The 14,995-nt window shown below is 41.3% G+C and overlaps 1 protein-coding gene across 5 annotated transcripts in view; it reads right to left on the bottom strand.

Annotated features, from left to right (window-relative positions):
* HDAC11 (histone deacetylase 11) overlaps positions 1 to 14,995 on the bottom strand; it is an 86,982-nt gene that overhangs the window by 29,253 nt on the left and 42,734 nt on the right. For 4 of the 5 annotated variants that reach the window (XM_075939669.1, XM_075939670.1, XM_075939668.1 and 1 more), the window contains exons 6-8: positions 13,506 to 13,582; positions 11,133 to 11,195; positions 1,537 to 1,633 (exon numbers count right to left, since the gene is read on the bottom strand). In XM_075939669.1, the coding sequence (XP_075795784.1) occupies positions 1,537 to 1,633; positions 11,133 to 11,195; positions 13,506 to 13,582 (237 nt within the window). The remainder of the gene's footprint in view (positions 1 to 1,536; positions 1,634 to 11,132; positions 11,196 to 13,505; positions 13,583 to 14,995) is intronic. The other variant, XM_075939672.1, reaches the window with a different exon arrangement.

The following is a 14,995-nucleotide window of genomic DNA, read 5'->3' as shown; positions in this document are numbered from 1 at the left end:
TGTAAATGCCAAGGTGGTATAATCTAGGTTAGAAGAAGCATGACATAGCATTTCATCTGTAAATTCTACAGCATATCAGTAGCAGTCTCAGCCTATGTGGACAACATGCATCTTACCTCCGGATTCAAAAGACGTGTGTCTAGGGTCCGACTGCCTACATATTTAGGTTAAATATATATTTTAAAAATAAATGCCTTGACAGCAGCTTTCTGTGGTAATAAAACTATGATTCTAATGTTAATCCTGTCTCTTCACATCTAATTGCTGCCATTTTACAATAAATATGCCTGAGATATTTAGTTTTTTTTTGGAGGGGGGGAGAAAAGGCCCCTGCCAACCCAGAGGGAGGGCTGGGAGCAGAGAGACGACGGCCCCTGCTGACCCAGGGGAAGAAGGAAGTCTGGAGGGGGAGAGAGAGCCCCTACCACCTGAGGGGAGAGAGACAGCCCTTGCCGACCAGGAAAAGTGGCCAGGGGGAGAGAGGAAGCCCATGACAGCCAGGGGAGATACTGGGGGGAAAAGAAGGTCACTGTCAGCTGTAGAGGGCACTGAGGGAGAGAAAAACCCTGAGCCCCTCCTTACCCCCAACCCTCACTTTCACACACCTCCAGCCTCCCCAAGGCCCTGCCCTAACTCCTGCACCACCCACACGGCCAGCCTCCTGCCCTGAAGGACCCGGGCAATGCCAGATAAGTCTTCTAGTATTTGATAAACAGAATGAAAAATAAAGTCTAAAGATGTAAACCTAAGACAAGCACTGACCTAAACTTATTACTTTGAGGTGAAAGGAAAGGCCAGTAGTGATAATGCAGAAAGGGACACATACAAACAGTGCACTGTGCATATGTGATGGGAAAATACATGTGAACAAATCAAACTGTTCCTGTTACTGTTTTAATGCTAAAAAAACCAGACAAATTTAAAATATAAAATTTACCTCAAGAGCCAAGTCTACACTAGAAACTTATACCAATGTAGTAATGCCACTTACGAGCAAAAGCACTAGTGCAGACAGCTCTTATGGTATGAGTGCTATATGTGATATAGATTATGATGTTCAGGGAACTGCTATGAGCTATACAAGCAGAGGCACATTTTTTGCCAATATAAATTGCATTTACATTTGGAGGATTAGCTGGTATAGTTAGACTAACAAATTCTTTTTAGTGCAGACTATCTAAAGAAAGAAGTGTAACTAAAACTTCACCTTTAAAAAAACAGAAGGCAAACTAAATGGTTTCTCCTAATGCCCCTCTTGGCCCCCTAGGTCCAGTCTCAGCCAGATAGCAAACCAGAACCAATACCAAGTGGCTCATGGCTAATCAGAACCATGATAGACACTAAAGTTCAAATATCCTCTGTAACATTTTGCAACCAACTTCACAGGGAAGTTTTTTTACATCATTTTCATCAGTAGTTTTGTGCCTCTGTGCTTCATCTCTGAGTGAGCAGCATTTCAGGGGTGAATGAAGCACTTGCTCTGTGGTAAAAACATGTATAATACTTTAGGGTCCTATCAGTTTAAAAAATACTTACGTTTAGCAAATCCATCCCCCGGATAAATGTATCTATTGTACACATCCATAATATACACCCTACGATCATCCATGAAGTCTCTCTCATGGCCATTACCCTATAAGAAAATTGCAATCGATTAATCTTAGCAAGCAAACACAGAATTAAAGAATCTGTTAAGATTAAGGAAATTATAATACAATGATACACTGTTTAATGTTCCCGGTACTTTTTCCTGTCTAGATCTTTAAAGGTTATTGTGATGTTGCTAATAACAATATCTGCATCTCTATCCCAAGTGCTTTACAAATATTACTGAAATTAGCATTACAATACTCCTTTACAGATACAGAGGTATTTTCATCCCCACTGTGCAGACAGGAAAACTAACGGACAATTTGCTCAGCGTCAGCATGGAAATTTTCACCTAAGCCAAAAACAGAAATCAGACCAAGTCCTGTGTTTTAAACAGACTATATTCCAGAAGTTTGTCAGCTACTGACAATATATAAAATGAGACCAGAGTTCTTCTGATAATCAGTGAAATGTTGAAAATATTAATTCACCTTCAAGAAAGCCTACAGGAGTAAAATATAAATAAGATGTAATACAAAACATATTACATTCTACCATTGTAAAGTCAGGAAAGGTAAAGGGAAAATTAGATTCTGATCATCATCTCTTTTTTCTACACTCTTGAATTCCAATATGATTTCAGTGACTGTCATCTGCACACCCATCAGACAGCATAAAACAATCTCTAATTAGTAGTTTATAAGATACAGTATGTTAACATTATATCAGATATGATATAAGGAATGAAAGCAAGATGGCAATCAGAATGATTTGATTTCAAACTATAAGGAGTAAATCCATGGAAATAATATTTTCTGTAATTTTGTTGTCCAATTTAATGTTAATTTAATAAAACACTCTGAACAGTTAGAAAGTTGCATCTCTGATATGGTTCCCAGTCCTGAGACATCCAAGAGAAAAAGAGGCATTACAAAGTTAAAACTGATGTGAAAGGAGGGAGGGGAGTACACAAATGCTCCACTGTATGCTTCTGAGCCACGGACATGGCTTGTTAGAGGTGGCTGAGCATGAACTCATACTCTATTACTTCATTACACTCAGGCCCCAAAGAAGAGGGTAGTACAAAGGGAACTAATGAGAATAAAGCTTTGGAGTGAGCAATGTTCCCAAGGCTGATGGACTCAGTGGGTGCCCTAAAAGCCACACAACTTTCTTATGACCTTGGCATATCCGCACTGTTAGAGAGCTCTTGTCTAGTCTTCCGCCTCACCTCCCCTTCCCCTAAAGAAAGGGAAGCATTATAGATAGGGGTGATTTAGCCTATAATCTACAGATCACTGGCACAACAGCTATAAGGTCGGAAATTTCTTGAGAAGCATTTTAATGAAGAGACTTGATACCCTTGAAAGATCCCATCAGAAATACAAAGTAACAACATTGAATTATCTGTGTCCTTGTTTCATAGCCAAGTTTAGCATACAGATAAGAGACATGATGGAAGATAACATCCTTCAAGATCATTTTTCATCATACCAATGAAACTGTCTCAAAAGTGGATTAACACCACATTAAAATATTGTATACATTTCTGATTAAAGGCCATTTTAGTACATTACCAGCTTTTCTAAAATAAATCACTTTTTATTGCTGAACAGTAAAAGTATTCAATCTACAATATGGATCGATCAGGTTTATACAACAAATCCACACAAAAAAATGGTGTAGCCCCTTATTAAGATTTTACTGAAAATCCTACCATCAGAAATGTGATCTGCTCTCAGTATAAATTGTAAATAATTCCTTCTTGGGGGGGGGGGGGGGGGGGGGGAGTGTATATGAATGTATATATACTGTGCTCCATTAGGCTGAAGTCAGTCTTCCTGTTACACGCACTGAAGGTCAAACTCATCTCTTGTAAAAGCTGCTGCAATAATTTTGCATGCTGAACTAATTACAATTCTCTTTAAGAGCCTCTTGTTTCTTATGGGATGCTGAACAGTTCTCAAATATTGTTAGGCTGCACAACAGTATGGAAAAACAATAAGGAGTCCTGTGGCACCTTAGAGAACAGGTTTATTAGTTTTAGTTAGGTTTTACACACAAAAGCTTTTGCCCAAACAAACCCATCTCAGAGGGTATATCTAAACAGCAAAGTTATTTCGAAATAACAGCCATAATTTCAAAATAACTTTACTAGCATCTACACAGCCAAACCGCTATTTCAAAATTAATTAGAAATAGCGGAGCACTTATTTCGAATTTGGTAAACCTCATTCTATGAGGAATAATGCCAAATTCGAAATAGCTATTTTGACATATGTGCTGTGTAGACACTTATATCGAAATAGGGGGCCTCCAGCATTCCCAGGGTGCCCTGGTGGCAACTCCACCCTCAACCAAGAACACTCCTCTCCCTCCCCACTCCCTGGAGCCCTTAAAGGGGTTGACTCTGGCCACAGTGCCTGAGCAAGCTCCAAGCCTGCCAGCCCAGAGCCAGCAGTCACTGCCCCGACCCAGTGGCCCCAAAACATAAGCCAGCAAGTCACTGGCAGCCAGCCCTCCACCGCTTCCTGGGAGCAGTCTGCCAGCTCCCAGGAGACTGCCAGGGCCAGGAGAAGGTGGACGCCTTCCTGGTCCAGGGCAGAGATCATTGACCTTATTCAGGTTTGGGGGGGATGCCCCCAACATCCATGATCTCCGCACTAGATGGAGGAACGTGGCCGTCTATGGCAGGATAGCTGCCAGCCTGGCCACAAAAGGCCACATACGAACCCAGGAGCAGGTCTGCATGAAAATCAAGTTGGTCCAGAGAGACCCCCAACCCTGAGCTTCTCCTCCCCCTTCTTCCCCTTGCTTCCCCCTTCCAGCTCCCTCCTCCCAGGTTTCCCCTTCCCTTCTCCCACTCTCTCCTGCCTCCTTTCCCCAGTCACACCAGAGTTTCATTCTCGCCCCCCTCCCCCAGTTTTGTTAAATAAAGAGTTTGTGTTCATGAAAATACACGTATTTTATTTGACATTAGGAAGGGGGGTTAGCGAGGGGTAAGTGGAAGGACATGAGGGAGGAACGAGGCACAAGCCCCCAGTGGGGCAGACCAGGGAGGCTCTTAGTGCTCCTCAGGGTGGAAGCTCTCCTGCAGGGGCTACTGGATACTGACAGCCCCCCGATGGATCTCCCAGATGGCAGCCTGCAGAAAGTGCAGCCAGGCTCGGAGCATCGTGTCCAGGGGCAGCTCTGGCTCCATGTTGCAAAGTGCTGTGGTGTCCTGAGTGAGGGCAACCAGAGCATGCAGAGACAAAATGCTTTGCTGTCCCTCATCGAGGTAGGCAAGCAAGCAGGGAAACCTGAGAACCAGCTGTTCTGGAGGGGACAGGGGTCCCTTTAAGCACAGACCTCAGATAGCCTCAGGCAGCAGCCACACAAAGTAACTCCTGACCCGATGACCTGCCAGACCTGATTCCGGCCAGCCTTAAACGCGATTCAGCGTCCACTCAGTGTGGACATGCTATTTCGAAATAGCAAAAAGCTATTTCGAAATGCATTTCGTGTGTAGATGCATTATTTTGAAATAAGCAATTTCAAAATAAGATATTTCAAAATAATACTGTAGTGTAGACATACCCTAAGGTACTACAGGACTCGTTGTTTTTGCAGATACAGACCAACATGGCTACCCCCTCTGAGACTTTTCACCATATGTAAACCAGAAAATATTTTTACACTTTAGCCACATGATGGAGCTACAACTCAGCTTAAATTTGCAGCAATGAACATTTTCATTAAGGTTGCTTCACTGCCAGTCAAGGAATAAAATATAATCAAACAGCAGGGTTGTGCTGAGTAATTAATAATCAAACACAGTAACTGATGATCCTGTGATTTTCTATAACCAGTTATTCAGACTACTGTTGCCTTAATTTTTACTGACTAAATCTGTGAGAAGGAAGTAAATTAGTAGTAGTATATGATACTGCTTTACGAAGGTATCTGTCTAAAGTGTAAGTTAATTCTCTCTGGAGGATTACCCTGGCTGCTGATTGATAGAGTAGACAATGGGTCTGGTTTTCTCCCTCCATCCCCCTTTTTTTTTTTTTTTTGGCTTGTCAGAGATTGTGTGGGGGTGCTTACAAGTTCTCAGAATTTGGCTCCGTTTGCCTGTAAATGAAGGGAAGACTGCCATCATCCAATTTTTGTTCCTTGTTTTCATTCATTCAACATTTTTTGGGTGTGTGTGTAACAATTGCATTTAAAATGGCAAAAAGTATCTAACCGTTGAATGTTGATCATCAAAACCTCCTCAGGTGCATGCATACATGTGTATCCCTCTTCACTGCACAGATTAATGTACAGTTTGCTGATACGATGGTTTTAGTTTTCTGAACACTGAATACAAACATCTAAAGTGTCCTGCAGCAGAAAAGGTTTCAATACTGCCAATGGTAGGTATAAATCTTTGGCATAAACATTCTTTAAAGAGATATCTAAAATGAGGACCTCCTAAAGCCTCCTGGGTTTGCATTTACAGAATGCACTGAAACACTCTGGGTATAATTACATATTTACAGAAACAAACTTCACAATATGTTGATCATTGTACACCAACTATAGTCTCTTAAGATAAGCTAGACATTTATCCCTCGCAATCTAATCTTTCGCTCTAATTTTTATGTCCATGTGTGGAATGACTTTTGCTATGTGCACCAGTATGTATCACCTCCATATTGGAGCACATAACAAAAGTAATTCCACATATGGATAGTGTGTGGCAGGGTAGGGCCAAGGAAAGTGTTGGGGTGCAGAAGCGTGATGACTCTGGCTGAAGATACAGGCTCTGGGATGGGGCTGAGGATGAGGTGGGGGCTTGCAAGAGGGAATTCAGTATTCAAAGGGTTGGGGTGCAGGGTGAGGGGTCTGGCTGTGGGTGTGGGGCTAGGCATGAAGGGTGTGCAATGCCCACTGCACTGCAAAAGAGGACTCCCCTCAGCCCTCTCTCACCGCAGTAGCTCGGGGCCAGGTGAGAAACACCTCTCCACAGCCGCAGCAATGCCACTGGGCACAGCCAGGGGAAAAGCACCTATCCCCCAACTGGGGAAAGTCCAGGCTAGACTGGATGGGAGACAGGGGAGGGGCACCTCTGGAGGAGCTCTGCGTTAGGACTGATAGGGAGAGGTGCCTCTTCCCTGGCTGCAGCAGCTGGAGCTTGGAGTCAGTGGGGAGATGCACCCATCACCCAATTGTGGCAGCTTCAGGCATCTCTCCCTGCTGCAGCCCTGAGCCCCTGTGCAGGGCTGAATAGGGAGCGTGCAGGCTGAATAGGCAGTTATGCAGCTCAAAGGGAACTTAGCCTATAATCACTCGGGAAAACTTAAAAAAAGATCAGCCCTACTTTGTTCCCTAATGGTCAGATCATTCCTGTTGGACCGATGGGTGAAGTGACTCTTAGCTGAGTCTGAAAACATTCAAAAGTAAGTAGTGTTAGACAAAGGCATCAGAGCTAACTGAAGGTGTCAAGATTGGTGGTTTCCCAGGCATTTACAACCACGCTATATCAATCTAATGTCAGAGACAATATGGATGAGGTAATATCTTTTATTAGACCAACTTCCAATAAAAGATATTACCTCACTCACCTTGGGTGTGTCTAGACTGGCAAGTTTTTCCGCAAAATCAGCTGCTTTTGCGGAAAAACTTGCCAGCTGTCTACACTGGCCGCTTGAATTTCCGCAAGAAAACTGACTTCCTACTGTAAGAAATCAGTGCTTCTTGCGGAAATACTATGCTGCTCCCGTTCGGGCAAAAGCCCTCTTCCGCAATTCATTTGCGCAGGAGGGCCAGTGTAGACAGCACAGTACTGTTTTGCGCAAAAAAGCCCCGATTGCTAAAAAGGCGATCGGGGCTTTTTGGCGCAAAAGCGCGTCTAGACTGGCATGGATGCTTTTCCACAAAAAGTGCTTTTGCGGAAAAGCGTCCGTGCCAATCTAGATGCGCTTTTGCGCAAATGCTTTTAATGGAAAACTCTTCCGTTAAAAGCATTTGCGGAAAATCATGCCAGTCTAGACGTAGCCCTTATGTTTCTCAGATATTGGGACCAACAGGGCTACAATAATGCTGCTAACATTGAATTGATCAAATGTATACAGAGCTGCATAAGGAATTGACCTGATAGTTACTATAGTCATCTAAGATTAGATGTCCTATGTTCTTCTTGATAGCTCCACTTCGTAGCAATTGTTTGTAATCAGTCACCTGTAAAAAACTCTGGGGAGAGAGGCTGGCTTCACAGTCTTGCAAGTGCTGTCTACACACACATTTTTGGAGCAACACAAGTTTGAGTCTCTCAACCCAGGCTGGGAAGTTTGCTACAACAGGCTGCAGCCACATACCCTGAAATGTACTTCCAAAATATGTTAATAAGCAGGTTCAGTCCGAATACTAATGTTCAGTGCTTAGATATGTTACAATCTGTTAGAATAAAGCAGAATCCATGTGCTTCTTGTTTTTAAGTCTGAAACAACAAAACAAAACACAGGACTATGTAGCACTTTAAAGACTAACAAGATGGTTTATTAGGTGATGAGCTTTCGTGGGCCAGACCCACTTCCTCAGATCAAATAGTGGAAGAAAATTGTCACAACCATATATACCAAAGAATACAATTTAAAAAAATGAACACATATGAAAAGGACAAATCACATTTCAGAACAGAAGGGGGGTGGGGGGGGAGGTAAATGTCTGTGAGCTAATGATATTAGAGGTGATAATTGGGGAAGCTATCTTTGTAATGGGTAAGATAATTAATGTCTTTGTTTAAACTGAGGTGTAAAGTGTTGAATTTAAGCATGAATGACAGTTCAGAGGATTCTCTTTCAAGTGTGGTCTGAAAAGGTCTTTGAAGCAGGATGCAGGTAATCAAGTCGTTGAGACAATGTCCTTTCTGGTTGAAATGGCAAGAAATTGATTTTTCTTTGTGATCCTATCTAATATCTGTTTTATGGGCATTGATCCTTTGGCAAAGTGTCTGAGACATTTGTCCAATGTACATACAAAATAAAGACTTCATCCATCCTGTGCAATCCTTAACCTAGTCTGCTTTTCTTTAGTTTACTGGAGAGAAAATTTATACTAGTGAAAACAAATCTCTGGAACACATGCTTTGAAGAGAATAGCTTCATTCTGAATTTCACTGCCAAGGATCTGAAATACACTGGAAGGTTCCTCTTGCCAAAGAATAAAAGACATTACAGAGATCATTACAGAAAGCTGGCTCAGAAGTTGCAAAAAGTAGTAAGAAAAGGGTTCATTTCTGTTGGCTCTTCAACCACAAAAGAAAGAAAACTAAGTATCTGAGTTGAGAAAGTATAAAGATTTAACGAAGACCCTATATTATTAAAATCCTGGTATCCTGACTAATATCATAAGATTTCTCTTTTTCTTATGTATTCCTAATTGCATTTGCCACCAACACCGTAGTTATATAGGCACCAATTTGAATAAAGTTGTATTAAAAACGGTTCCAAACCAGAGAGCGGTTTCCCATATGCTACTGCACAGCATATGTCCTGACATAGTTTATATGCCTGTCAAAGATCTTACCAGGGGATATCATTTAGGAGCAACATGCTGGTATCAAAACAATGTTTGCAGTGTTCAAGTAGGTCTTCAAGCAGGTTTTAAAAAGAACTACATTCTTTTGTAAAGCTTTCAACTATGCAAAGATTCTTGCACCAGGTAACTCTTTTGAGACTTACATCATAGCACAGATTGCATGTGTAATCATGTACTTCATGAGAACCACTGTAGTCATATATATTCTAAGACATTTGAAAGACTAAAATTTTACCTATGAACATTTTAATTTAGAAGCTTTCATTAAAAACCTCTGTCAATAGATCCAAATCATTATCTGGAACTAGATATTAAAAAAATGCTGTAGGCAGTTTCACAAAAAGCGAGACAATATGCCTTTTTCTTCTTCCACATGTAATCTGCATTCAGCAGGAAAACATACACAGATTTAACAAAATTTCTCCATATAAGCAGGGATGCTCCTTGCTGATTCTTCTTGAAAAGACAAAATACTTTTTTCCCTACATAAGAATGGTCATACTGGGTCAGTGCAAAGGTCCATCTAGCCCAGTATCCAGTCTGCCAACAGTGGCCAATACTAGATGCCCCAGAAGGACGGAACACAATAAGTAATCCTCACATGATCCCTCTTCTGTCATCCATTTCCAGACAAAAGGATGGCCTAGAGTCTCAAGAGGCAAAACATTAAAACATGCTATTTCACTTTCTGCTTCCTGCAGTTCCCATTGGCTAGGAAGGGCAAACCACAGCTAACAGCAGCTATGGGTGGCCGTACCTACACATGCTCAGATTAATAAAGCATCTGGCAGCTGCCCAGGGCCTAACACTGGCAAATCGTGTATGGCCTGCAGACTGCTTATTGCCCACCCCTGCTCAAGAGTATTAATGACTAGGGATGAACTGCTCAATGAGCATGCATCTACTGCCTACCTTACCTGAAATAATTCTTCAAGAAAAACGTTGTTTAAAATACAATTGCATTTCCCTACATGTGGTAACTTCAGCGGGATTTTCAACTTATTTTCAGTGAAAGACCCACTGAAGTTACCACATGTAGGGAAATGCAAGAATTAGATTTTCAGTACTGCCACCTCTCATGATTTTACTGAAAGACTTGTGATAACTGGTGTTTTTCTTAAAGCCTCCTAATAATATTTTGAGGACTAACTCACGTTTTTCAACTCCTGGCATTGGCAACAGTGGATTTTTTTTCTGAATTCTACTTATTCTACAAATCAGCTCTCTGGTTTCCCAGTCCTAGGGTTTAGCATGTACTGCTAAACGCTTCTTCCAAAAACAAGTCCTGCATTAATTAATACCTGTGGTGTGAAGAAAGATGAGCTATTGATGGCTGTAGGACACGTACCTTGGGAAGCACCTCTTGCTAGGGATCTTAACTCAGTGGCTCAAAATGTTTTCTTATTAAAGTTTTAATTTAATGCACTGTGCCACAAGACAACTAAATGACACATGAAGCAAAGGGAAAAATTAAAAACATAGGAGCTAATCATAGGAGAACAAACTTATGTAAACACATTTTCAGAACAATAGAGAAGAGAATTAGAAATAGTTTAAGCATGAAGGAAAATGACAAAACAGTCTGAAAACCTGACTGATTTGATTACTAAACATAATCTCAAGACGACACACAGTAATCAGCACTGACAGAATCATCAACCAAACCTGAATCCCAATGGCACTTTGTCAGAAACCAGCACTCTATTAATTAGCCGACATATGAACAGATAGGAGCAGGTCTTCAATAGCTTATTAAAAAATTGTGACTATATTTATATAACAAACTAAAACTATTTCTATAATTACGTGTATAATAATATCAACATAATACATTTCCTAATTCCTTTCCAATTAAGGTTACAGTTGCATTCTGCAACTTACATTTTTACCATTATATAGTTAGAAAAATGGTATTTTTGAGGATTTTGGCTTTTTGATTAAACTTCTTTTTAACAGCACCAAACATGTGAGTCACTCACCTGATGTGCATCCAGATCTATAATAGTGGCCTTAGACACTCCTTCTACTCTTTCAAATAAAAACTGGAATCATAGGTATATACAGAAGAAAGAGAGAAAATAACACAGTTAAGAAAATAAATGAGACTAGAATGGAAGTTTGCACTGGCAATGGCACATTTCATCCTCAAACTGAATGTAGTATATATATTTCTTATTTGCCAAAAATTAAGGGCTAAATATTCTAAAACACTTTATTATGGAAACAACAATGTGTGAAGGAATAATTACATTCAGTACTGAGAGGTTTCTTTATAGTTTGAAAACTACAGGCAGTCCCCGGGTTACATACAAGATAGGGACTGTAGGTTTGTTCTTAAGTTGAATCTGTATGTAAGTCGGAACTGGCGTCCAGATTCAGCCGCTGCTGAAACTGATCAGTTTCAACAGTGGCTGAATCTGGACGCCAGTTCTGACTTACATACAGATTCAACTTAAGAACCCCAGGCATCCCCAAGTCAGCTGCTGCTGAAACTGATCAGCGGCTGATTCCAGGAAGCCCGGGGTAGGGGCTTCCTGTAGTCAGCCACTGGTCAGTTTCAGCAGCGGCTGACTTGGGGACACCTGGGGCAGAGCAGCTGGGGTGCTGCTGGGGTGGTCCAGTAGCACCGCCGCTCCTCGGAGCTACTGGACCAACCCAGCAGAACCCAAGCTGCTCTGCCCCAGGCGTCCTGATTCAGCCGCTGCTGAAACTGACCAGCAGTGGCTGAATCAGGACGCCTGGGGCAGAGCAGCTGGGGTGCTGCCGGGTTGGTCCCGTAGCGCCCAGAGCGGCGCTACGGGACCAACCGGCAGCGCCCCAGCTGCTGTACCACAGGCATCCGGAGCAAAGCTGCGGAGCACGCGGGCAGCGGAACAGCCCAGACGCGCCGTGGCTGTCCTGCTGCCCTCGGGCTCCATGGCTTTGCTCTGCTTTGCTCCCCGTCTCCCTGGTCTGCAGACCAGGGAGATGGGGAGCAAAGCAGAGCAAAGCCGCAGAGCACGCGGGCAGCGGACAGCCCAGACGCGTCTGGGCTGTCCGCTGCCTGTGTGCTCCGCCGCTTTGCTTCCTCTCCCTGGTCTGCTGGAGACCAGGGAGACGGCCCCGTTCGTAACTGCGGATCCGACATAAGTCGGATCCGCGTAACTCGGGGACTGCCTCTATTATCTTGAGAAGCTTACGGACACAATGCGAATCCATATATTTGCATCACGTTATATACATGAACTACATTTACAGACTAGCTTTCATATTAAATCTTACAATTGAAAAAAAGAAAAGGTCCAACTGCCTGTGTTCAGAGCTGCAAGAGGCAATGCAGGTTCTCACATAATGAATGTCTTACATTTCTAAAGGGCTGTGTAGGATGAATATATTACCTGGTTTGTGATAAGGACACAGACTGAATGGGCATAAAGAGCATTCTTCTCTCTCTCAAAATAAAAAAGTTGGAGAATGTGTAGTGGGGACCAAACTCATAACTCAAAGTTTCTTTATGAACTAGTAGTGGAATTCATTATTTGCTATTTCACATGGCTGAGAAAGCACATTATTAAAGTTTTCAAAAAAATCTCTGAGTTATAACACCACCTATTATTAACTAATGAATGGTAAAATATATTTAGTACTATGGAAAAAGAATCTCCAATTTGCACCAGAATAGTTGGGAGACCCAGTGCAGATTAAGAGACTGAGTAAACTAACATACAAAAAAAGCTAGGGTATTGCACTATATAGTATGCTGCATTTGTTTATATCTTACCATTTTAATTCTTTCTGTTAGTATTTTATAGAATACTAGCTCATGTTCTCTGATATACTTTGTAGGAGTAATTAAGTCTTAGTTACAGGAGGTCTAGTTCTGCCTCTGTATATGCATGTTTGTTTACAGAACATACAACACTAAATATAATCAAGTCTTTCAAACTCTCCCCTTCCTGATTTTTGAAGACTTCACATTTTTATCTAGGAAGACACCATGCATCTAGGGCAAGATCTTGCAACTGGATCTCCGAAGGATGCAAATGTCAGTAGAAATCAGTGTAGACCTACATGGTGCCTGGTTTGGCAATTGCAGAATCAGGACAGTTCCCACTAGAGATTTTAAAACAATTAATTAACCTATGGTATCTTATTTGAAAGAAAGAATTGTAACAAAACTGTACTGGGTCATACTTGCGTGTAGTAATCTGATCCTGCAGCACTTCCCCACACAATTATAGCTCTCCTTAGTGGCAGGTATGCATGCGTAAATGCTGCTGCATCAGGTAAGTTAGACTAGTGATTTAAGAAATGTATGCTGATAAATTTTTCATTTGTAAAAATAGTAGAGAAAATTACTTTAAATGTCCTACCTTAATAGCCAGTGTGATATCAGCATATGCACAAAACCCTCCACCTTTATCACTTGAACAGTGATGGAAGCCACCACCTAAATGTAAAAATGTAGCTTTAAAGAAACACTACGCTAAAAAGCTAGGTACTATGAAAAGCACTATCACTGTAAATGTGAGGTCAGTTTGTATTTACTTTTTATTTAAGCAATGACTGTCATTTTTTAAATTGAACAAAACTTCTAAAACCCCTAACCTATTGTCCTGGCAGCATATCACATTCAATATCACCCCTTCATATATATTTGGCCTATCAGGTCCCAAGAAAAAGGAGCAGTATGTGTCCCATTTTGAAGTAATCTGGCCCCAGAACTGGAAATCTTGGAATCATATAAAGAACTATGCTTAAAAGGTGATGTGTTTGGCACCCTACAATTATGCGCTACATTAGAACCCATGCTTTGTAGTAAGGCACGTCTCATCCATGGCCCACCTATCCTGAGTCATGTGCCAATTCAACTCATCAAAGTGTAAATTTGCTTGACTCAGTAACTGTGCCACAAGTATGCTAGAGTACTTCTGCCACAGTAATAAGCGAATGAATTATCGAGGGGGGAGATGAAAATCCCCACAATGTACCCAATTAACTTGTGGAGTGAATAGAATGGGTAAATCCTTCTCAATCTGAAAGTCAGGGGTTAGCAACAGCCCAAAACAAGAACCATAACTGTCAGTGAGTACAGCCAATGCACCCAAAGCCATCCTGTATCTATAGGCATTAAACTAAAGGACAGATGCAACATATTGTTTTGTTTCAACCCATATAAAGTTACAAACATAATTCCATCTGAATTTCCACAGAACATGTCTGCTTTTGTTTTATTTTTTAATCCTGATGTTTATTCTGTAGAGGATTATATTAAGAAACAATGGAAAGATATGTCCACAAGAGTGAAAAAGTTAATATTTTATATATGCTCTTAACAAGTCTGGGGTTTTTTCCTCTTGCGGTACAAACTTGCTCAAATTCTTTTTAAGACATAATGGCTTCACATATGCTCACTATGTGGGAATTGCCATCTTTAGAAATGTCTCAAATATACGTTAAAGGGGGGAGGGAGAATCAAACATATGACCCGGTGACATCCAAATTTAATTATAGCCCTGACTATTCCTTGTACAGGCATTGTCCTTCCTCCTTTTGCCCTATTATGAAAAAGGCTAGAAAGAGGACCAAAATATATTTCCATTATACCCTTTGTAATTACTACAGTTACGTCTCTTTTAAATGAAGTAATCTCAGTAATTCCACAAATCCATGCCTATAACTAAGCCCTCACTACAATATTAGAAGTTCCAAAGATTTCTGTGGTTGGGAGAGACCAAAGATTCTTTTTTCTTCTGTGGCAGAATTAATGCATATTTATTTAGCAAAATAGTGTAGTTAGGTGCCACTACTATTTATTTACTTCATGATAGGATTTGCATGCAAATGTGCTCATAACTGATGG

Source organism: Pelodiscus sinensis, chromosome 11, assembly GCF_049634645.1.
Source record: "Pelodiscus sinensis isolate JC-2024 chromosome 11, ASM4963464v1, whole genome shotgun sequence".
In the NCBI taxonomy this organism is placed as follows: Eukaryota; Metazoa; Chordata; order Testudines; family Trionychidae; genus Pelodiscus; species Pelodiscus sinensis.
This window is presented reverse-complemented; position numbering and strand designations above follow the sequence as displayed.